At 45.0% G+C, this 23626-nt stretch overlaps 1 protein-coding gene across 2 annotated transcripts in view; it reads left to right on the top strand.

Annotated features, from left to right (window-relative positions):
- Nucleotides 1-23380, top strand: part of LOC144104166 (RNA-binding protein Unr-like) — a 38509-nt gene extending 15129 nt beyond the window's left edge. Inside the window, exons 9-15 of one of the 2 annotated variants that reach the window (XM_077637020.1) lie at nucleotides 7307-7450; nucleotides 11238-11393; nucleotides 11631-11764; nucleotides 12305-12540; nucleotides 12677-12840; nucleotides 16450-16643; nucleotides 19098-23380. In XM_077637020.1, the coding sequence (XP_077493146.1) occupies nucleotides 7307-7450; nucleotides 11238-11393; nucleotides 11631-11764; nucleotides 12305-12540; nucleotides 12677-12840; nucleotides 16450-16643; nucleotides 19098-19413 (1344 nt within the window). In that variant the 3' untranslated portion in view covers nucleotides 19414-23380. The remainder of the gene's footprint in view (nucleotides 1-7306; nucleotides 7451-11237; nucleotides 11394-11630; nucleotides 11765-12304; nucleotides 12541-12676; nucleotides 12841-16449; nucleotides 16644-19097) is intronic. The other variant, XM_077637021.1, reaches the window with a different exon arrangement.
- The last annotated feature ends 246 nt before the right edge of the window (nucleotides 23381-23626 follow it).

Raw genomic sequence — 23626 nt, 5'->3', positions numbered from 1 at the left:
AGGAATGAATGCTGGCAGCAATAGTCATCGCGCAGTCATGGCTTTGTTATCGACTTGTCATATTCCCTTAGTCAACCTAGCTTTGGCATTGCATCCTTGAGGAATAAATGCTGGCAGCAATAGTCATCGCGCAGTCATGGCTTTGTTATCGACTTGTCATATTCCCTTAGTGAACCTAGCTTTGGCATTGCATCCTTAAGGAATGGATGCTGGCAGCAATAGTCATCGAGCAGTCATCGCTTTGTTATCGACTTGTCATATTCCCTTAGTCAACCTAGCTTTGGCATTGCATCCTTGAGGAATAAATGCTGGCAGCAATAGTCATCGCGCAGTCATGGCTTTGTTATCGACTTGTCATATTCCCTTAGTGAACCTAGCTTTGGCATTGCATCCTTAAGGAATGGATGCTGGCAGCAATAGTCATCGAGCAGTCATCGCTTTGTTATCGACTTGTCATATTCCCTTAGTCAACCTAGCTTTGGCATTGCATCCTTGAGGAATAAATGCTGGCAGCAATAGGCATCGAACAGTCATCGCTTTGTTATCAACTTGTCATATTCCCTTGGTGAACCTAGCTTTGGCATTGCATCCTTGAGGAATGAATGCTGGCAGCAATAGGCATCGAACAGTCATCGCTTTGTTATCAACTTGTCATATTCCCTTGGTGAACCTAGCTTCGGCATTGCATCCTTAAGGAATGAATGCTGGCAGCAATAGTCATCGCGCAGTCATGGCTTTGTTATCGACTTGTCATATTCCCTTAGTGAACCTAGCTTTGGCATTGCATCCTTGAGGAATGAATGCTGGCAGCAATAGGCATCGAACAGTCATCGCTTTGTTATCAACTTGTCATATTCCCTTGGTGAACCTAGCTTTGGCATTGCATCCTTAAGGAATGAATGCTGGCAGCAATAGTCATCGCGCAGTCATGGCTTTGTTATCGACTTGTCATATTCCCTTAGTGAACCTAGCTTTGGCATTGCATCCTTAAGGAATGGATGCTGGCAGCAATAGTCATCGAGCAGTCATCGCTTTGTTATCGACTTGTCATATTCCCTTGGTGAACCTAGCTTCGGCATTGCATCCTTAAGGAATGAATGCTGGCAGCAATAGTCATCGCGCAGTCATGGCTTTGTTATCGACTTGTCATATTCCCTTAGTGAACCTAGCTTTGGCATTGCATCCTTAAGGAATGGATGCTGGCAGCAATAGTCATCGAGCAGTCATCGCTTTGTTATCGACTTGTCATATTCCCTTAGTCAACCTAGCTTTGGCATTGCATCCTTGAGGAATAAATGCTGGCAGCAATAGGCATCGAACAGTCATCGCTTTGTTATCAACTTGTCATATTCCCTTAGTGAACCTAGCTTCGGCATTGCATCCTTGAGGAATGAATGCTGGCAGCAATAGGCATCGAACAGTCATCGCTTTGTTATCAACTTGTCATATTCCCTTGGTGAACCTAGCTTCGGCATTGCATCCTTAAGGAATGAATGCTGGCAGCAATAGTCATCGAGCAGTCATCGCTTTGTTATCGACTTGTCATATTCCCTTGGTGAACCTAGCTTCGGCATTGCATCCTTAAGGAATGAATGCTGGCAGCAATAGTCATCGCGCAGTCATGGCTTTGTTATCGACTTGTCATATTCCCTTAGTGAACCTAGCTTTGGCATTGCATCCTTAAGGAATGGATGCTGGCAGCAATAGTCATCGAGCAGTCATCGCTTTGTTATCGACTTGTCATATTCCCTTGGTGAACCTAGCTTTGGCATTGCATCCTTGAGGAATGAATGCTGGCAGCAATAGGCATCGAACAGTCATCGCTTTGTTATCAACTTGTCATATTCCCTTGGTGAACCTAGCTTTGGCATTGCATCCTTGAGGAATGAATGCTGGCAGCAATAGGCATCGAACAGTCATCGCTTTGTTATCAACTTGTCATATTCCCTTGGTGAACCTAGCTTCGGCATTGCATCCTTAAGGAATGAATGCTGGCAGCAATAGTCATCGAGCAGTCATCGCTTTGTTATCGACTTGTCATATTCCCTTAGTCAACCTAGCTTTGGCATTGCATCCTTGAGGAATAAATGCTGGCAGCAATAGTCATCGCGCAGTCATGGCTTTGTTATCGACTTGTCATATTCCCTTAGTGAACCTAGCTTTGGCATTGCATCCTTAAGGAATGGATGCTGGCAGCAATAGTCAGCGAGCAGTCATCGCTTTGTTATCGACTTGTCATATTCCCTTAGTCAACCTAGCTTTGGCATTGCATCCTTGAGGAATAAATGCTGGCAGCAATAGGCATCGAACAGTCATCGCTTTGTTATCAACTTGTCATATTCCCTTGGTGAACCTAGCTTTGGCATTGCATCCTTGAGGAATGAATGCTGGCAGCAATAGTCATCGAACAGTCATCGCTTTGTTATCAACTTGTCATATTCCCTTGGTGAACCTAGCTTTGGCATTGCATCCTTAAGGAATGGATGCTGGCAGCAATAGGCATCGAACAGTCATCGCTTTGTTATCAACTTGTCATATTCCCTTGGTGAACCTAGCTTCGGCATTGCATCCTTAAGGAATGAATGCTGGCAGCAATAGTCATCGCGCAGTCATGGCTTTGTTATCGACTTGTCATATTCCCTTAGTGAACCTAGCTTTGGCATTGCATCCTTGAGGAATGAATGCTGGCAGCAATAGGCATCGAACAGTCATCGCTTTGTTATCAACTTGTCATATTCCCTTGGTGAACCTAGCTTTGGCATTGCATCCTTGAGGAATAAATGCTGGCAGCAATAGGCATCGAACAGTCATCGCTTTGTTATCAACTTGTCATATTCCCTTGGTGAACCTAGCTTTGGCATTGCATCCTTGAGGAATGAATGCTGGCAGCAATAGGCATCGAACAGTCATCGCTTTGTTATCAACTTGTCATATTCCCTTGGTGAACCTAGCTTCGGCATTGCATCCTTAAGGAATGAATGCTGGCAGCAATAGTCATCGCGCAGTCATGGCTTTGTTATCGACTTGTCATATTCCCTTAGTGAACCTAGCTTTGGCATTGCATCCTTGAGGAATGAATGCTGGCAGCAATAGGCATCGAACAGTCATCGCTTTGTTATCAACTTGTCATATTCCCTTGGTGAACCTAGCTTCGGCATTGCATCCTTAAGGAATGAATGCTGGCAGCAATAGTCATCGCGCAGTCATGGCTTTGTTATCGACTTGTCATATTCCCTTAGTGAACCTAGCTTTGGCATTGCATCCTTAAGGAATGGATGCTGGCAGCAATAGTCATCGAGCAGTCATCGCTTTGTTATCGACTTGTCATATTCCCTTAGTCAACCTAGCTTTGGCATTGCATCCTTGAGGAATAAATGCTGGCAGCAATAGTCATCGCGCAGTCATGGCTTTGTTATCGACTTGTCATATTCCCTTAGTGAACCTAGCTTTGGCATTGCATCCTTAAGGAATGGATGCTGGCAGCAATAGTCATTGAGCAGTCATCGCTTTGTTATCGACTTGTCATATTCCCTTAGTCAACCTAGCTTTGGCATTGCATCCTTGAGGAATAAATGCTGGCAGCAATAGGCATCGAACAGTCATCGCTTTGTTATCAACTTGTCATATTCCCTTGGTGAACCTAGCTTTGGCATTGCATCCTTGAGGAATGAATGCTGGCAGCAATAGTCATCGAACAGTCATCGCTTTGTTATCAACTTGTCATATTCCCTTGGTGAACCTAGCTTTGGCATTGCATCCTTAAGGAATGGATGCTGGCAGCAATAGTCATCGAGCAGTCATCGCTTTGTTATCAACTTGTCATATTCCCTTAGTCAACCTAGCTTTGGCATTGCATCCTTGAGGAATAAATGCTGGCAGCAATAGGCATCGAACAGTCATCGCTTTGTTATCAACTTGTCATATTCCCTTGGTGAACCTAGCTTCGGCATTGCATCCTTGAGGAATGAATGCTGGCAGCAATAGTCATCGCGCAGTCATGGCTTTGTTATCGACTTGTCATATTCCCTTAGTGAACCTAGCTTTGGCATTGCATCCTTAAGGAATGGATGCTGGCAGCAATAGTCATCGAGCAGTCATCGCTTTGTTATCGACTTGTCATATTCCCTTAGTCAACCTAGCTTTGGCATTGCATCCTTGAGGAATAAATGCTGGCAGCAATAGGCATCGAACAGTCATCGCTTTGTTATCAACTTGTCATATTCCCTTGGTGAACCTAGCTTTGGCATTGCATCCTTGAGGAATGAATGCTGGCAGCAATAGTCATCGAACAGTCATCGCTTTGTTATCAACTTGTCATATTCCCTTGGTGAACCTAGCTTTGGCATTGCATCCTTAAGGAATGGATGCTGGCAGCAATAGTCATCGAGCAGTCATCGCTTTGTTATCAACTTGTCATATTCCCTTAGTCAACCTAGCTTTGGCATTGCATCCTTGAGGAATAAATGCTGGCAGCAATAGGCATCGAACAGTCATCGCTTTGTTATCAACTTGTCATATTCCCTTGGTGAACCTAGCTTCGGCATTGCATCCTTGAGGAATGAATGCTGGCAGCAATAGTCATCGCGCAGTCATGGCTTTGTTATCGACTTGTCATATTCCCTTGGTGAACCTAGCTTCGGCATTGCATCCTTGAGGAATGAATGCTGGCAGCAATAGTCATCGCGCAGTCATGGCTTTGTTATCGACTTGTCATATTCCCTTGGTGAACCTAGCTTTGGCATTGCATCTTTGAGGAATGAATGCTGGCAGCAATAGGCATCGAGCAGTCATCGCTTTGTTATCAACTTGTCATAGTCCCTTGGTGAACCTAGCTTTGGCATTGCATCCTTGAGGAATGAATGCCGGCAGCAATAGTCGTCCAGCAGTCATTGATTAGTGGCAAGAATTGGTAGCACTTAGCTTACTGTGGGATGGTAGATTCCTTTTTTTTTTTCTTGAATGTACGTTTTAGCGTGTGAAAGAAAAGGAGTATGTGCTGAAATTTTTTTGTGACATGTGAACCAGAAACACAGCTTTAAAAATAGGAAAAAAACAACGAAATTCACAATTAGGCTAGTCTCATTTTGGGGCACACCTTGTGACATTTAGAATGGGCAAGAAAGAAAAGTGCCCAGCCTGCGCCTCCAGCTGTCACGACGGGCTACACCTTGTCACAGTGGCAAGAAATGATGGTGCCGAGCCTACACAGAAATCATGCATGTGTGCAGTGGCTTGACTGTCTAGGCTAGCATAACAGAATTTGTCTCAGATGTGGGCAAGCAAGTGGCTTGGATGGCTGGTTTTCAGAGTTTTGTAGGAACCTTTTGAGGTGACTACACTTTACATCATTGAGGTATTGGCTAGCTCCTATGTGATGACACGCCGACATCTTGGGAAGTGGCCTCATTAATTCATGAACTTTTTGTTCCATATTCGTCACTCAAATAATGTGTTTTAAATAGGGGTGTACGAATATTGAAATTTTCGAATACGAATCAAATACGAATATGGCTTCAAATATCGAATATCTTTTCAGTACAAAAAAAAATTTTAGAAAATGTAAACAAGCAAATGTTGTTGCCCGTATTTTTTTTTTTTTTTTTCAAAATAGTGTATGGTCTTTGCAACTAAAATAAATAAAACTAGACTACCTGAATACCCTATCAAAAAATGTGATGTGCACAGAAATGTATACTACTTTATTAGACAGCATAACGGTATCCGACCTGTAATGAGGTCATGCAAAACAAAATGCATAAAATGACAAGACTGGCAACAAAAATAACATGATGACTAGTAAAACCTCATTCATTCGGAGTTCAAGGGACCTGAAAAAATGCCCGGTTCATCCAAAGGCCTCAATTTATAAAATTACCCCCCCCCCCCCCCCCCACCCCCTCCCCTGAAAAAAAACCCTGGCGAAGATGCATAGGGTGGCTCCATCCCGCTAACACCTGTAAGCCTGTGACGAGCCACCCGTTTTGGAGTGCTGGAAAAACAACACAAATGCAACCAAGGGGCCGTGGAACACACACTGGTGTCGGAACAGTGAGACGGTTTCTAAAAAGGAAAAAGAAATCACCTGCGACGCGCCTGTCAGCGTCCGAAAGCCGTGCAGAGCTGGGATTGGACTACGGGCGAATGCGCGGGCCGACAGTTGCAGTTGTCCGTAGCAGCGGCGAAGCTCAGAAACCGAAACTACACGCCCAGGCTATTTTTTCACCTAGCGACAGGGGCCTTCCAGACGGGCCTTCTGATCGTTGTCACGCCTGTCGTTGCGCCCACTAAATAGGTGCGCGGATTACAATGCACCACGCAATAGGCAGGGTTTTTACAGGATCCCTTGCCCTTTTGTGACAACTCGACGCACCCATTCAGGAGGCTCCCGCGAAATTCCACAAGTAGACTTTCCCGCACATCGTAGTTTACAAAGTGTGATGGTGGAGGTCACGCTCGGAAAGTTATGAAAGCAACAGGACGCATTCTTCGGATGTGGGCATTAAATATGTAAGGTGCTACGGTAAGATGCAAAAAAGTGTGATTTCGCGTTGCGATTGTCCGAAGCAGGCCGTCGGCCATCTTGTTCGCAGCATGTGTGATATCTGGGAAAGCCAACTTGCGGAATTTCAGACAAGGTCAAGCCTAGCGGCGTCGGAATGTGATCGGTCCGCTTGATAAACGACAAGGAAGAAAGGGGATGGGACCTCTGTATTGTTTTCCTGGAATTTTTAACTCGATCATCGGCTAATTTGCCCAGATATTGTGGTTTTGCCACGGTCGAATTTATGAAAGTCTGCGCAGTATACGATTGCTGGCGAGTATTCGGGAATTTTCGAATATTCGGAAATTTTCGAACATCAATTTCCCGAATACGAATCAAACATCAAACATATTCGATTCGTTTTCGAATATTCGCATACCCCTACTTTTAAAGCACTGCATGTTATTCCAATTAGCCTGCATTGTCTTGATGAGGTGTCCTCTTCTGTCTAGAGATTCGAAGCATTGTATAATGGCAAGCAGAAATTCATTCAGTGTTTGTTTTCGCTTGTTAACGAGTATTTTTCGTGCTTGTTTAAAAACCCTTTGTGGAAGGTTCTTCTCATCGGTGTGGTGAGTGTGAAACAGGCCTCTTGTTCGCAGTTGTATTTGGGATTTGATGCCGCGCAACTTGTGACCACGGCCTTTAGGTGTGAGGGATCAGGTGCTCCATCGTAGATGGCTAGCTTGTCAAGACGAATACTGGAGTGTGGCAAACTTGTTCCATCCTCTCCTTTCCTCCTACACATTGCATCATGCGCCATAGGGTGTCGTGGCTACTGTAAAAGAGAGCTTCGGCTTCATCAGTTGCCAGGACCGCGACAGCCAGATCTACTTCAAGACCTGCGAGCTGCTTGACCCCGACATGACCCTGCACCCCAGCGATGAAGTCGAGTTCACAGTGGCACAAGTAAGAGAGGCCGTTTCCGCACTCCTGCCACTGTCGACGCACGTGCTTCGTTGCTGTTGGCGAGCTTTTTGCATTGGGACGCCACAGTCTGGACGCTTTGCATGGGCATGCAAAAGAATGCACCTGTCTCGCTGGTGTGTAAGTGACCCACTGCGGCCTGGTGCAGTGCTGTGCTGCTGAACGCCTTTGAAACTCTGCTTTTATGCATTTCGTGCTGCATACGGTGTTGTTACTTGCCAAGTACCAGCGCTCTCCCAAGTGCTAGCTAATGCTGTCTTCCTGTTGCGACATGTAAACCCAACCGACAGTGTACTAGTTTTGAGGATTGTGCCATACCACTGGCTTTCTGCTGGGTTAGTTGTTTTTTTTTTTCCCTGCGCTAACTGGAAGGCCCCTACGTTTTGCAGCCTCTACTTATACTTAGCCTTTGACCCTAGACGTGTTATCGCAGGCTTGTCAGATGTGGCATGTCGGCTCGTGTTTGTAGAACTGAATTCTTGTATGGGGTGCGGTGCACGCATTGAATCAAAACTAACTGCCTATAGGAAATCCTTGGTTTTTAATAACCATGGTTTAGGTTTGGAGTGTTGTCTCATTCACTTCCTCTTGTTCAGGCAAGTGAGTTTTGGTGGAGAAGTTAATGAAATGCCTCTGTGAGCACGTCGACTTAGAGCAAAATCATATTTGCAAGTGTCGAATCATGATCAAGCAGGCCTAATGATATGCTGTTGTGAGACTGGTGACTTTCAATGAAAACATGTTTGTGTAAGACGTCAGATTAGTTGAGAAATTCGCCTAATATCCTGTTGCGAGCCTTTCTCTTTCAGCCAAACAAACCGTATTTTTTAAAACCCAATATCAGTCGATTTAGTTAGCCAAGTTGGCCTCTTGCTAATTAGCGACGTCAAATTCTCGCTTCAGCAGAGGCATCACGTTCAGAAGAAAAGGCCAGGACTCTGAGCCTTGCTGCGGTTATTCTGCCTCTATTAGTTAACAGTGTTAGCATTTTTGTTAAGTTTTGCAATTATGGCTTGCCTGCATTATTTGTTCTGTTGGCATCATTGCTTTTGGCGTAGCATGGTTTTTCATGCATGTACCATGAGAAATGAGAAAGGGAGCTTTGCTATTGGTTTCTTATTAAACTTGCCGCTGTCTCTTACCTTTCTGGAGATGCATGATTGTTTTATATTTTATTTGTTGAAAAAAATGAAAAATCTTGTGTATATCAGTGCATGCTTTCAGTGCTCTTTTTAAAGGGGCCTTCTCTGCACCTTTCATTTTCGGTAGCCTTGCGCTACGGCACCATTTTGTGAATTTTTTTTTCGATCTGTTCTGCTTATTCACGTGGTGATGGAAATTTACCTCACAGGTGGTAGAGTAGTGACGTAGAAGCACACTGACGTGGTAGTTTGTGTTCTTCTTAAAGGGACACTGAGAAGAAATTGAAGTTGGCTTGTATCGATAGAATAGCAGCTCCTGATCACAAAAATGCCACTCTTACTGAAAACAAAGCTCTTGTAATGTAGAAAATAGCAAAAACCAAAATACAGGTGTCGCCGCCACAGGCCAATCTCGCAAGTAAAAGCGTGATGACTTCCTAGGACAGGAGGCGCCACCTTGAAGGAATTTTCCTTACTTCATGGAAGCCACGAATTTCTGAGGCTGGCAAAGGAAGGTTGCGCACCGCACCGCTAGCCGTCAGAAATCACGGAGTCTGCGTTTACGTCACGTATCACGTCACTCCGTTCTGAGACTTCATAAGAGTTGCCGTGGCGTCATAAGAGTTTTCTGAGTTTGAATCAGAGCGGCAGGAAAAACTTTTTCATCTTAGAATCCAAATTTCTTTGAAATAAATGCATCTTTCGCGCCCGGACAAGCGGCAACAAAGCCATGAAATGCCGAACTATCAGATTTTAGAGTTCTCCTCAGTGTCCCTTTAACTCTTTCTCAATGCATTGAATGAGTGGTTGCCTTTTGTCCTTCATTTAGTGTTTGCTATGCAATGTCCGTGGGCTTTAAGTTATCGAACTCAGCTGTAACAGAAGTGGGAACTTGCACGGAACCTGTTCACGAGAAAGCTTTCGCGCAAGGGATGTTTGTAACATTGTTATTCCTGTGTCATGGTTTCCTTATAATGCCACCCACTGTCTAAAAAGGAACTGTGAAGAGCACTGTAAATGGTCGGTTTCCTTTCTAGCTCTTTTTTTTTTTTAGTTTTAATCTATTTTGCCCTGCGTCTGTATTTTGTGAAGCATTTTTTGCAAATGTGCATTGCTTTTGCTATCTGCTGTATATTGCCATGCTGTATACAGCCCGTTTTTCATTGAGGGTGAAGGACGAGTAGCTTTGTGCACATATATATTCTATGATTCACGGAAGCATATTTGTGCATGTGAATGTCAGTATCAAATGGCTTGATTGGTGCCCGTTTGTTTTGAGGGAGCCTGGACTTAATCGAAACATCGTTTGCTCTCCTGCGCTTTTTTGTCATGTTCTTGCATGTCCTGCTACTAGCTCTGTAAACTGCAAGCTAGAACTCCATATCATTTATTTTTTTTTATTAGTGCTGCCTTGTGGTGATGGTGGTGTTGGTGCGGGTGTTCTTGAGGCTGAGAGCATGTGTTGCTGCTGAGACTGCTTTGCTCCTTTTCTGTTTTTTTTTTGTTTTGATCTTGCTTTTTCACTGCTTCCATATGAATTTGATTTCTATCTTGATATTCGCTGGCCTTTGGTACTCCATTTTTGCGGCATTGTCATCTGCTGCATTAAACCATTGCTTTCGCAAGCATGACACCAGCTGTAGTACTAGAATCTGCGCAGATTTTCGGTGTCAGTGATGGTCTTCTTTCGTGAATGCATCAGTGCATTGGTGCTTTGTATAGTTTTGTCTTAACTACGTTGCTAGACGAGAGCAAGTACATGGCAGTAGTGTTTGTAAAGACTGGCCGAGTATGTTAAGACTAGTCTAGTGCTCCTATTAGGTGTGAAAATGTAGTGATGTAGCGATAGGTGTGCAATCTTAGCTGGAAATCAGTTTGGTTTAAACCGCACGTCAACTTTGCAATAGCAAAACAAAAAGTGTGATTAAGAGTGGTGAGCGCCCTGTTGAACTGCAATGCCGTTTTATCCAGTAGCATTGTGTACTATACTAGTGCTGATAGTTCAAGTTGGGCACCATAGCCGTTGCAAAAACATCACCGGCGGATGTTGCATTAGCATTGAAGTTCCTACACACCTTATCAAACATGCTTCAATTTTGTGTCGAAAAAATTGCCCCAGTTCTTCATGTCTGCAAGGATTTGGAGAAATACTTTTTCATAGTTTTACGAAATGATACATCATTTTCTCCCCAGCTACAGACTTGCCATTGGCCATAACTAAACTGCTTGTGTGAATTAAAAAGTTGGAGAATTTGGTTAGCATGCTTTTGACAATTACAAACATCTACTACGGCTGAGAGTTTATGCCTAAAAACAGTTTGTCTTTTCAAACCACTCGATTTAAAAAAAATTTGTTAAAGTGTGAAAATGTCTTGAGAAGTATTCATTATGAGATGTAATATGGTAAATGTATTCATTATTAGATGTAATTTGGTAAATGTCTGTAGAATGCACATATGGCCTGGGACACCGCTTAAGATGGACGATATCCATGCACTGAGCAAATTTGTGCAATCCCTTCTATACTTTGCTCTTGCGTCGTGAAGTCTCTTGTTGTTTCTGAAGCGAATTTGACATTCCTTTCCGCCTTCTTTCCCTGTCTCCACATTGATTTTTCTTCACAATAGGACCCTGCATCTCCGAGTCGCTTCCTGGCTACACGTATTCGCCGTCTGTGGTCCGTGTGTGACGACCGTGAAGATGGCCCCCGCACAAGGCGTTCGTTGTCCAACGGCGATGGATCTGCCGTCAATGGAGAGGATTCCAAGAACTTCAGAGCAAGAGTGAGAGTCATTGGCATGTTTTGAATTGACATGGGAGTCTCCTCCTTTCTCTGTTGTGGAATGCTTTCAGCTCTTGGTGTGTGTGGCCATTCGCTTTTGACATGTGTCACAGCTTGGGTAGGAACTGCAGTCAGTCTCCTCTGGGTGCCAAACATTCTTCAGGCTGGCACCGGCGCAGCTCTTCTTGTTTGCTCTGCCTGCCATAGAAGAACCAGCTAGTTCTTTGATTTCTTGCAGGGAGAGTCTGGCAAGGGGCGTGGTGGGCGCAATGGCTTCCGGTACACGCACCGTGGCTACATCGCGGCCCTCAAGGAGAGTTTTGGCTTCATTGAAAACGAGGAGCACAACCAGGATGTCTTCTTCCACTTCAGGTGATTGGAGGCTTTCACCTTTATTTGTTTTTATTTCCTGTTCAGTTTTGTTCTTGACAAGTCCTTTCAGTTTTGCTGCTGTTCTTACTCATGTGCAAAGGAAAATTTTTTCACGGCCATGCGGCCATAGCTCGCTAGTCGCTACACGCGGTGCGTACAGCGCCATTGGCGATCGCAACACCGGCGATGTGCGGGCCATGCACCGTCGCTCACTGCTCGCGGTGTGCACCGCACGAATAGCGGTTGCGACGTTGGCGATGTGCGGAATTCTAGATGTTCCAGAATTCCACACTTGATCAACAATGCATTCCGGCTGGGGAACTTAATGAATTCGTCTCAACTGTGTTCGTATCACCGTGATTCTCCTGTACTTATTTAATCAGATTCTTCAACACCTCCAGCATTCATGGGCTTAGGTTTTTAGTGGTAATTGGGAGCAAGTAGGCTTACTTTGTTCATGACCCGTTCCCTTTAGCGCTGTTTTTGATTGGACATCACAGTTGTAAAGTTGGATTTCTCTCTCTCTCTCGGTTTCCTTAGTGTGTTTGAGGGAAACCCACAGAGCCTAGAGCCAGGCCAGGAGGTGGAGTACGGCATGGTGCTCAAAGGCACCAAACGCAGTGCCGAGTGCGTGCGTAAGTTGCCGGCCGGCACGCTCACCGACCACCAGGAGGTGGTCAAGCCCGACGTGCTCAATGGTGTCGTCGAGCGGCCCGTCCGCTGCTTCAACCCAGACCAGGAGCAATATGCAGGGCTTATCCGCCTCGCTGTCTCGGGTGAGTACAGTGCAGTACTACCTACTGTTACAGCTGCTGTTATCTTGGAACTGCGGCATTTTATATCTGAACGCTGTGGTGCCTGTAAGCTGGCCCTTGGACATAGCCGCACTGTGTCTTCTTGTCCCCCCTGCAGGAGAGAGCGCTGAGCCCGGCCCCACCTACCCATTTGGCATCACGAGCCTCTCTGACAAGCACGAGCTGCTCCAGAAGAACGACGTGGTGCAATTCCAGGTCGCCGTCACTGGGTCGGGCACGGAACGCGCCGTCAATGTTGTGGCTGTGCGAGCCCGTCTTCAGGTCGGTGGTGTTTTTGTTGTTCGGCAAGCCCACCGCATCCTGGAGCACAGTTTCAGTGAAAAGCTTTAGCATAGTCTTGTGGTGTGCTTCTCTGATTCGATGTTTCAAGGCAACAACAAGTGCAGGTACTTGCACCTGTACCTGAGCAGGTAGCGGGTGTAGTTGCGGCTCTAATTGTACTAGGCTGATTCCGGCAATCAAATACCTATTGCACCCTGCCTAGTGAAAATTTGGAGGTACTTGGAGGAAAATTTGGAGGTAATGCATATGCTAGTGAGTGCCACTGGTAGTAATTTAGTGCATGTTTCCAAGAAACCTTAATATTTTCTTTCAGGAACACAAGGAAGTTTAGATGTTGAAGTGTGCTTCACACAGTTTTTTTTGTTGCAGCTGTGCCTGCACCTGATCCTGAGCAGGTCATGCAAGCAGGTCATGGTAGTGTAACGCTGCACTAAATGTTCAATATTGTTAATGCATAGGTGTGCTGTAAAACATAGAACTCATGGAAGTCTAGGAGCTTGAAGTAATGTGTTCTGTCTTAGAATGTCTGCCAAGTCATCTTACGTGGCTTGAAACTTCATCACTCTTTGTTAGGCATTTTGAGACTAGGTTGTCGTAAGGAAAGATGCAACACTTTCAAATTTATTTAGCATGCCCAGCTGGAAGTTTTATTCAGAATGCATCGCAGAAGCTGTGCAAGTGTCATTCAACCATGTAGCCACCAGGTGATCCATTCTTTTTTTTTTTTACAATGATAGTTGTTAAGAGCACGCGTCCCGGTTGTGCGGTGTTGGCGTAACAGAGGAGAAATGAGGAATGGAGAGTGGCGTGCTCTGTGCATAGTGGCTTCAACTAATGCTTGCACTGTTCACATGTTTGCTCAGAGAGGGCATCACTCTCTACTGCACCTGGCAGCACGTTCAGCTCTGCAAATAGCTGCCCCTGACTCTTGTGTTATGCAGGCTTAATAACCAGTGGTCAGATATTCATTTTTTCTTCCAAGCATCAGTTGGCGTAGCCAGATTCCCCCACATAATCTCGTGTAAGGGTCGCATGCATGTACGGCCGCACCCCCTGTTTTGGACTAGATAATTCAGAAAAAAATACAATCATACATTCTCTTTATCCCTGTATGGGCCGCACCTTCAAAATTTACGCGAGTTTATACCGTAGTGGTCATCATCTGCACGTACAGTATAAGCTCGTTAATTCGACACTGACGGGACCGCGAAAAATTGTCGAATTAACCGAATGTCGAAATATCGAATGAACCACAAAAAACATGAAATTTGCCCCAGCATGACATACCTTTATTTGGCAAAGAAGTTTGTTATCGTCGTCTGCTTTTTCGGGCGAATTTGAGCGGCTACAATAGCTCTAACAGCTGCCAGATGCTCCGCGGCACGCGAACCATCAGGAATTTGTTCACAGAAGTCTTCCAGCACGGACAAGGCTTCTGCGGCTTCTTTCACCGTGCGCTTCGGCGTTTGTGGCAGGTGCTCACAAACGTCATCTTCCGACGAATCGTCGTTGTCGGCGCCTGTCACTTCTTGGATGATTTCGTCCTCGGTCAGCTGACCGGCAATGGCGACACCATCATCGATGGACACGTAATTCGCGAGCCGCACGGCAGGAGGCAAAACGCTGTCGAAACAGCTGTCGTCTTCTGTGGTCTTCTGTCGGCAGTTCCCCCACACCGCAGTTCGGTTGCACAAAACCGCTGTGCCGAAAGCAGTTCGCAATAACTGCTGTAGGCGTGTTGGCCCATTCGTGCGCCAGAATGTTCAAAGCGCTGAGGAGCGTAAGGTCGTACTTCTTCCCAGCTTCCATACAGAGAAGCATGCGCTGCAATACATGCTTTCTGTACTTGCATTTTATATGCTGGATTATGCCCTGGTCCATGGGCTGAAGGGCTGCGGTTGTATTCGGCGGGAGGAACACAAGCATAATCCATTCCAGGCCCGACACCTTGCAGTGAGCACTGCAATTGTCCACAACCATAAGGACCTTCCGTCTCTCAGCTCGAAAACGCTGATCCATTTGATGAAGCCAGGACTGAAATATGCTGGACGTCATCCAAGCCTTCCTGTTGGCTTGGTATTCAACCGGAAGGCGCCGCGCGTTCTTGAAGCACCTCGGCTTCTGAGCCTTTCCGATGCTCTTTCGCCACACACACTCTTAAAAGTCAGATTGTGACGGCTTCTGAAGCGAGCAAGCCAACCTTCAGAAGCTTTGAACTCTTCAAGGTTCATTTTTGTGGCGAACATTTCAGCCTGGGCACAAATTAATGGCCCACTCACAGGGAGGTAGGCCTCACGTGCATTTCTAATCCATCGCATTACGGCTTCTTCGAGTTCCGGGTGGGCCACAGTCCGCAGTCGTTTCCTTTTGTCACCGTAGGCTTCACTGTCAAACGCCTCCATACTGCTGTTTTCATTCTTCACGTAAGTGGCCAAGGTGGTTCTTTTAACATCATACTTGACCATCACGTCAGAGCGTGAAACACCATCCTTCAGCACCTTCAATATTTCCACTTTCGTGGCTAGGTCCTTCGCCTGGTTGTACTTCGGCCGCTTTGCCGGTGTCGCCATCAGAGCAGGACGCGATGGCGAGGCGCGCTACGCACTCGAAAACAGCACAGTAAACACGCTGGCAAAGCACGCAATATCCAGAAAAGGCGTGTTAGGGTTCAATAACCGCGATTGTAGCAGCAAGAAACATGGGGCAACGACGACACACGCCAAAACGAGACTTGCTGAAGATAGGGTTAACACGACGACTGAGCACGACTGCAAGAGGCAACGAAGCACAAAGAAAGACACCGGGCGCTTCGGCCACTGCTAACCTTGCTTCCCTCGCCCTCTCTCGCACTGCTGATGACGATGACCGTACGGATGGCCTACGCTACATTCTTTTTTTCCAACTTTACAGTAGCGCCGCTCTTGGCGGGCCGTGGAACTAGGTCGAATTAACCGATGGGCGGTAAAATTTGTCCGAATTAACGAGAGTTTTGCCCCATAGACTCCTATATATAATTGTAGGGACCATGCGTGCAGGTCGAATTATCCGATTGTCCGAATTAATGGGGTTCGAATTAACGAGCTTTCACTGTAATTTAATTATCTTATGGCAGTGTCGTGTAACTGATTGGTCACGTTGCAGCCTGCAACTGAAACCCTGAGTGCATTCCTCTGTCACATTGTTTTGTTGCTGTTTCCCTATACACGTACAGCTAGCACCAAAGTCTGTCTCATTATATCAACGCTGCTCCAACCTTTTATTTGTGCGTGTGCATGTGCGTTCTTCGCCCATAGCAACTTTCCTTTACTTGCACCTTTGCAGATGAGTCTCGGCCTGGGCCAGTTGGTACATGCTTGAAGAGGAACCCAGTCAAAAAGATGGAGAAGGATGGAGGCACGCACATTGGACTGTTTTAACAACTGTGTTAGCGCAACAACCCACGTTGTTAATCTAGTCACGTTGCCGGTTGCCTCCCTTTCCCCATCCTTCTTGCTTTTGACTGGGTTCCTCTGCAAACCTTTGCGGGCCCTTTGGCTCTGGGTCCGAGCTCGCTGTTGCCAGCTGTGTGATGGCGGTGTTGCTTCGCAGGCCACCGTGGAGGCAATCAAGGGCCAATTTGGCTTCCTGTCATATGAGGCCGAGGAAGGACGCAAGCTCTTCTTCCACACTTCCGAGGTGAAGTCGGGTGGCGGCCACCTGCAGGTGGGCGACCGCGTCGAGTTTGTGGTCGTTTACAACCAGCGCACCAAGAAGTACGCCGCCTGCAGCGTCGTCAAAGTGGGGTCAGTGCTTCCGCAGTCCTTGGCTCTCTACCACGTGCAGCCTTTGTCAAAAGCAAGGAGCCTGGGGGATTGCCTTCCTAGCTGTTTAACAGGGCTCATTTAGCAGCTGTGGAAGTGTTAAGGGGGGGGACACTGGTCTTAGACCTATTTTCCTTATTTTTAGTCCAATCGTAATGAAACGTTGCTCAGTCTTTTATACTGATTTCAAATATGAAATTACTTTTTAATTAACTCATTAGTTCCTAAGATAATTACCTTAATTAGTACTTCTACACAAAAAATGGCTCAATAAAAATTAATATTTAGCCCATGGCTACGTAGTATGGTGAGTAAAGAGTGCAATAATCAAGGCAGTTTTTTCATTTTACCCTCATTAGTAATTTTACAGCACTTAGAATAGCAGCATTCAAAGTGTGAATAGCATACATAGGTAAACTTTGCAAAATTATAAATTCTTGAAGCGTGATTGAATAATTGTGCTTCGATTATTGCATACATTGTGCCTTCAGCTTCCCTTAGCAAACAATATGACATGTCTATCTGTTCTAGACGTTGAGATATTGACGTACTAAGACAGCCAGCCAGGTGTCCAAAATTTTCACTGTGTTAAATCGCCTGATCCTGAACAAATTGAGCCCACACGGTGATCTAAATTTAATATTATGGTCAAAATACCGACTTCCTGGAGGAGAAAACTGGTAGAGTTGAAGAATAATAGCTATGGGCTCGAAAGATGTCATTTTTAAAAAATTGATTTTTGGGTCGTTTTTTGGTCCCAAAGACCAGTGTCCCCCCTTAAGCATCAGAGGGGCAAGGATGAAAATTCCTTTTGCCCTCACGTGCTGTTGAATGCTGGCAGTGCACGATGAGCTGAATAACGGGTCTCAGAATGGAGCCCCTTGTAGTTGTGATGAAGAGTATATGTTCCCGGTTAATGTGTCCGCGGATAAGATGATTTCCCGGCTACTATGTTCAAAATTTCCTCAAATTTTAATCGCATAATACGTTTAGCAACCAATTGCACATGTGCGAGCATACAAGCGGGCCGAATATGGGAGCACACGATGCCAGCTGGTATGCAGCGGCACCATAGTGGCTTCTCTGCAATGCTTTGGTGCAAGGGGGCAATGCACCTAAAGAAAATAGATGCGCTAACCTACAAGCGAGCCACTTATTCTGCGGGGATGTGACATTAAGAGGAGAAACTATTACGAGAACTACTACAATGGCCCACATACTTACGAACGGGCCAGGTCTAGGGAACGCAGCAGGACAAGCTATAACATTGCGGCAGTGAGTTGCCGCGATGACTTCCCCACATTGTTTATGTGCAAAGGAGGCGAAAGTTTTAAAAAAATGACGACTTTGGCCACTTTCACCGTGGTCATCAAAAAACTAGGTGCTTTGTGAAGTTTACCCGCACCTAAGACAATGCAAATGTGGATCGAATTCTGCAGCACTAGATGAAGAGCTGTTCAGTCTTTGTGCCAGAAATTCAAATTGACATCTTACTGAACAGAAATTGTCAATAAATGTGTTCGTGCATAATTCAAGCAGTTTCATTTCTGAAACTTAGGCGGTTTGGATCGTGCGTTTTCTTAGGTAGTGAGTCTTTTATTTTTCAATTTAAAAAAAATCATACCAGCAAGGTTCTACTTTACATTGGTTGGCTTCTACAGACTGAATGCCATGAACAGTATTCTGCTGAACAATGCATGTAACTTTAAATATGCTGAATGGGCTTTGCATTTCAACAGCATGAAGGCAATGGATAGACTGAAATAGACTGTCGACTTCTCGCTGTTAAAGCCATGCAGTTCAAGCACACAGTCGCAGACCAATTTTTGTGACTCGGTGGGACCCAAAAAATAGTCCGATTGATTGAACAGTCCTAATTATTTGTGAACTTACAAAAAAAAAAAAAACCTTGCTGCAAAAACAAAAACATCGTCTGAGCCGCGATGGATGTTGCTGCTGTCCTGTTTTCAACGGGATCGTGCGCTCTTCTTTGTAGACCACCTTAAGTGCAGTGTATAGTGTGCCATTAACTCAAATGGCAGCTTTGAGGAGCAAATAGCCAACAAGCCTATCCAGGCCGGTCTGTCTGACTAGCTCAGTTTGAATTCTAGATGGTGCCTTTCACAGCAGCCAAATGCCAGGGGTTTGTGATCCCACTGCCCGCTGACGTCTTAATTGGGTCGAAAAACGAACTTTGACCGAAAAAAAGACGTCCGCAGCATTGTCAGGTATTTTGCTCCGAAATATTGATTGTTAGTCTGTGCACATATCTACGAGGTGCCCGACAGCTTCTTAATAAAGTTCAAGATATTGTGCAAGTCCAAATTGTTGGAGTCTGAAAAATCGGTTGGCTGCCGTAGCACACAACACACCCTCTGATAAAATCAGTCTGCCTGCTGACTTGAAGTATGGACATATTTCTGAAAACTTTTGCAGTGAGCCACAGCCAACACAGCGTCCTGAACGCCTTGTGAGCCGGCTACGAACCCTCTCCACCGAAGACTCCGGTCCTCGCATCATCATTGTCCGCCAGCCCCGCGGTCCTGATGGCACCAATGGATTTGCCAGCCGGGGAGGAGCCGAAGCCAATCCGGCAGCTGCTGCTACGCTGGTCGAGGAGGCTGGGGAGGAGGCAAACTCCCAGGCCGAAGCCGAAGACGACAGCGACACCGCAGCCAAGTCGGACGAAGCGGAGCTCACCAACACACTTGCCAGTGCTACAGCTCCAGTCGAAGCCGAAGTCCAGGCCTGAGAAACCTGCTGAAGAGAGTCTTGAGAGTTGTTTTAATTATTTTTTTTCTCTTTCTATTCTTTAGAACTTTCATACTATTGCCAGCATTTTTTTCTCCTCTGGTGCATGAAAAACAAATGTGCGGCAAGACTGTTTTCTTCCACCCTTTATGGCGGCCCTCTGTTGGTTTTGCGCCCCCGAGCGCATCCCTGGCTAGTTTTTTTTTTTTGTCCGCCCATCATGTTTCACTTTCTCAGAAATGAAAGAAAAAAGTGGAAAATGTTACGTATTCTCTTGTTTTGAATGCATGTGACTCTGTGTGTGTGTGTGTGTGTGTGTGTGTGTGTGTGTGTGTGTGTGTGTGTGTCTTTTTTCTTTTGCTAGAGTTATTTTTAAAAGGTTGATGGGGTGCAAGTGTTTTTCAATCAAGCTTGTTGAAGTCTTGGAAACTGATGTTGGAAGCTTGTAAAAGAAACAAGATTATGATCTTGTGGCGAGGAGGAGGAGACGGTACTGTGTCACCTTTTCTTTTCTCCCGCATTTTTTTTTTTCCTTATTCGTCGGTTAGTAATAGTTATTCATATCACCAGTGCAAGCTCTTACACAAACTCAATTGCTGAAAAACATCAAAGCAAACCTTTTGAGGAGCTGAGACTGGATTGCATGTTTTTTGGTGTCTTTTTGCAGCCACAAGTCTCTGTTATCTAGCTTGTTTCGAGTTTGCTTTCACATGTCCTAGCCACAAACCGGTCGTTTCCTATACACTCACATCTAGCTTTTCTTCAGTTCTCTCTCTGCGTCATCTTAACTTCTCCCATTTCTCCGGCTCCGCATGGTCCTTTTTTCTTTGATTTTTTTTTTTGATGTTTCAGTGTCCAGTCCTCTTCTCGTTTCATTTGCCATTGTGAGCAGCGTACAGAAGTTGCAGAACAATGCCATGTTTTTCTTTGTGTGCATGTGTTCGTGCGTGATTATCCAAGCAACGAACGAAGAAAAAACAAACTGAAAAGATGTCCTGTTTGTTGGTTGCCTGCTCTGTTCATCTCTGTTCAGCGTCCCCAATCGTCGTTTTCCTTTTCCGTATCAAATATCGACAGACAGCTTCCACAAACAACCTTGATGCTACCCCCCCACCCTGACTCCCTTGTGAAAGCAGTGACCTCTTGCAGGGGTATACTCATGGCAATATGACTATGGTTTCTTTCGTTAGTATTTTTTGAAAGCACTCCGTTTCAAAATGATTTCTGTAGTCACTGCCCCAATTTTATCTCCTCTTGACAGTATTGAATGATTAGGCACTCGTAAAACCCCCGATCGAACCCCAAATGACTGTAGGCAAAAATATGCATGGTTTTATAAGATCAGTATCCACTAATTCCCTTGCAAATACTACTTCATAGTGTAATGGGGAACTCTTGAGAGTTTTTTTTTGTTGAAAGAACGAAGATATTTTTTTTTTCAGCCTCAACTTGGTGCTTGTTTCTTTACAAAACAGCACTGCATTGTGAAGACTTTATTAAATCTCTAATTGCATTGGAATTATTCAAATTTGAACTCAAATTTGCATGTGGGTTGAATTACCACTGGCATGCTGCGTCCTTGCCTAAGCGTTCTGCAGTATTGTTTGAGTGGGACATTGCCAAAAGTCGTGTTTTTTCAATAGTGCAAGTTTTTCTGGCAGAGAAGATTTTTGGATGTTTGCATGCTTATCCAATATGCCGGTGCAACTATCCTTGGAAGGCTGTGAAGTGTGCCGAGCGAATCGTGAATGGCCTTAAACAAAAAAAAAGAGCTACTAATTGTTGCAAATGTGTACTGGTTTGCATGCCGGCCAACACCCAGTATATTCCATTTGCTTTGTTTCCTATGTTTCAGCGTTACCCTCCTTATTTAAGTGTTGCCCCGCTTTTCTGCTGCTTCGAAGAAAGCGTTGTCTTTTTCATTTTTCCCGCGACCCCGTTCCCCAATCTTAGCCAGTTTTCTTCCCTGTGCGTTTTGCTATACGTATTATGCTTCTGTGTTCCGACTTTCGGGTAGCGCTCGTGTTCTTTTTTTCTGCAATTTGTGTAAGTTACAACAATTTTTTTTTTTTTACACTGATATTCACAGATGGCATTGGGACCTGTGGTGGTGTGCATTCACCCTTCTTAATATAAGAATGCGTTGATGAAGGAAAAACTGCATAAGCTATATGAGGATTGTGTTAGAGGGATTGTTATCTTTAGACTAGGATTTGGCAGATTGTGCCGTATTATCAGGGAGCTGTTCGCATTACTTTTTCTTTTTTGCATTCCTTCTCTTTGTTTCTCAAGTTTAGTCAGTTTGTCTGTCTTCGCCGTGCTCCTTGGCAGGCATTCCCTGTGTCCAAAGCTGAACTTGCTGTCTCTAAGTCGAGGTGCGGTTTTGCTGCGAGACGTTTTTAACGCTGGGTCAGATATGACCAGCTGCCTTTCTCTACGAGATTTTTGCATTTGTTTCGTGGGGCATTTGAATCTTGTAGGCAGAATGTTGAATGGGCACGAAATACCGGCCCCGTGGCAGCAGTGATTGGTGGTTGTATTTATAATATGTGCATGAGTTTACAGAACTAGGCAGCATTTGAGTAGCCATGGCAATGACCTCCAAGTTGATTGAGTCATGCAGGTCTCGTGTCAGGACTGAATTGATAATGATAATTTGCCTAAAATACGTGTACAGTATATAGCAAATGAAGCAGGGGTGTTAGAACTGGCCATTTTGGCTAGGCTGTTATGAGGGCTTTTTTTTTTTCCCCTTCAGTCACTACTGCAATATAAGTTAAATAGGTGGACAGACCCCTTTGTTCCTGACATGGTGCCAATCTTTTCTTTACTGAACTTGATTATTACAGTCGAGTTGTTTCATAAAAGATGAATACCTTCAAGATCACTGCAAGAGAGGCAGTCACCAAAAAACTGTCAGTGCTATTTTTAAGAGAGTCTTACTTCTTGGAACTCCTCGGCTTAGCCTTTTGGCCGGCTGCTTTATGTGTACATTTTAGGTGCATAATCTCTTCAGCCAGCATACTTTTAAAGTTTTGAAGTGGATGTTTCATGTAGCAAAAAGAAATCTGCACAAATTTAGCACAATTTTTTGTAACCTTCCTGAGAAAAATTTTTCTTTAGTTAATACCTCATTTGCACAGTGGCTTCATTCTGAAAGCCTTTTTGTCTGAAAGTGGCAGCCTAACCCATAGCTGAAGTACTATGAGGTATTTTTGGACACTTTGACGTACAAGTTTACACAGAGAGCAAGACGGAGCACGTGCGAAATCATAACAGACAATTCTTGTAGTGCGCCTGTCTTAGCTTGTTGGCACGCCTTGCATGGGCAGGATGTGCGACTGCACATTTTCTGCTTTGTTGTACAATGCTATTTTTCTTTTTTTATTATTTCAGGTAGGATGCACGCACGTGTGTGTGTTGTTTATTGCATGCTGCTCAAAAATTGAAATGCAAGAGCCTTTTGTTCATGAAGAATACGAATGCATTGCATAGTGGAGTCGGTACCATCGAAACGACAGTAAACGTTGAGCAAACGCTTGCCGGCGACCTGCCTTGGCTGCAGAGGACCCTTTCCTTGATGACAGGCAGTGAGGCCGAGGCCCAAGTATGGAGGAGGTGGTGACATCCCGTTGCAGTGTGGTGTTGAAGCCCAGAGGGCGTGACATTGTGGAGAGAGAGGGAGATCGACTACTTTATACAAATAATAATTGTCTTATGGAGCGGGGATACTAATGAATTTGTCATTGCAGATATCAGCCCACTTATACCCAAGATGGAATCTGACCTAACAAAAGAGATTGTGGAAGGGTCGGTGATCAGTGTCTAAATCAATGGTGTTTTTCCTCGCAGTTTCCAAGAAGCCCTTTTATTTTTGTCCAATGTTTCTAAATGCTGTGGTCTTTTAGACCATGCACAAAAATGGAAGTCTTTGTAATGGAAGACATTAAAAAAATGTTTCTAGCCAAGCTGTTTCCTGTTTGTATAAAAAAACTGCTGGCGACTTCGCATTGCTAACCACCAAATTTTGTGTGAAAGCAGGTTTTTGCAGGTGGACTACACCACATACCTGAAAGCGCGTTGCCTTTCCTTTTGATGAAGACTACGACCATGTGCAATGCACAGCGCGAGAGTGTGCTGCTGTTTAACACGAGGCGCGATCGGCTGCAGCAATAGCATAGTGATGTCATGCAGTGGATAGCGAAACTGATCTG

The sequence above is a fragment of the Amblyomma americanum genome, chromosome 9, assembly GCF_052857255.1.
Source record: "Amblyomma americanum isolate KBUSLIRL-KWMA chromosome 9, ASM5285725v1, whole genome shotgun sequence".
Lineage (NCBI taxonomy): Eukaryota > Metazoa > Arthropoda > Arachnida > Ixodida > Ixodidae > Amblyomma > Amblyomma americanum.
Note: the sequence above shows the minus strand (reverse complement) of the source record. Positions and strands in the feature narration are given on the sequence as shown.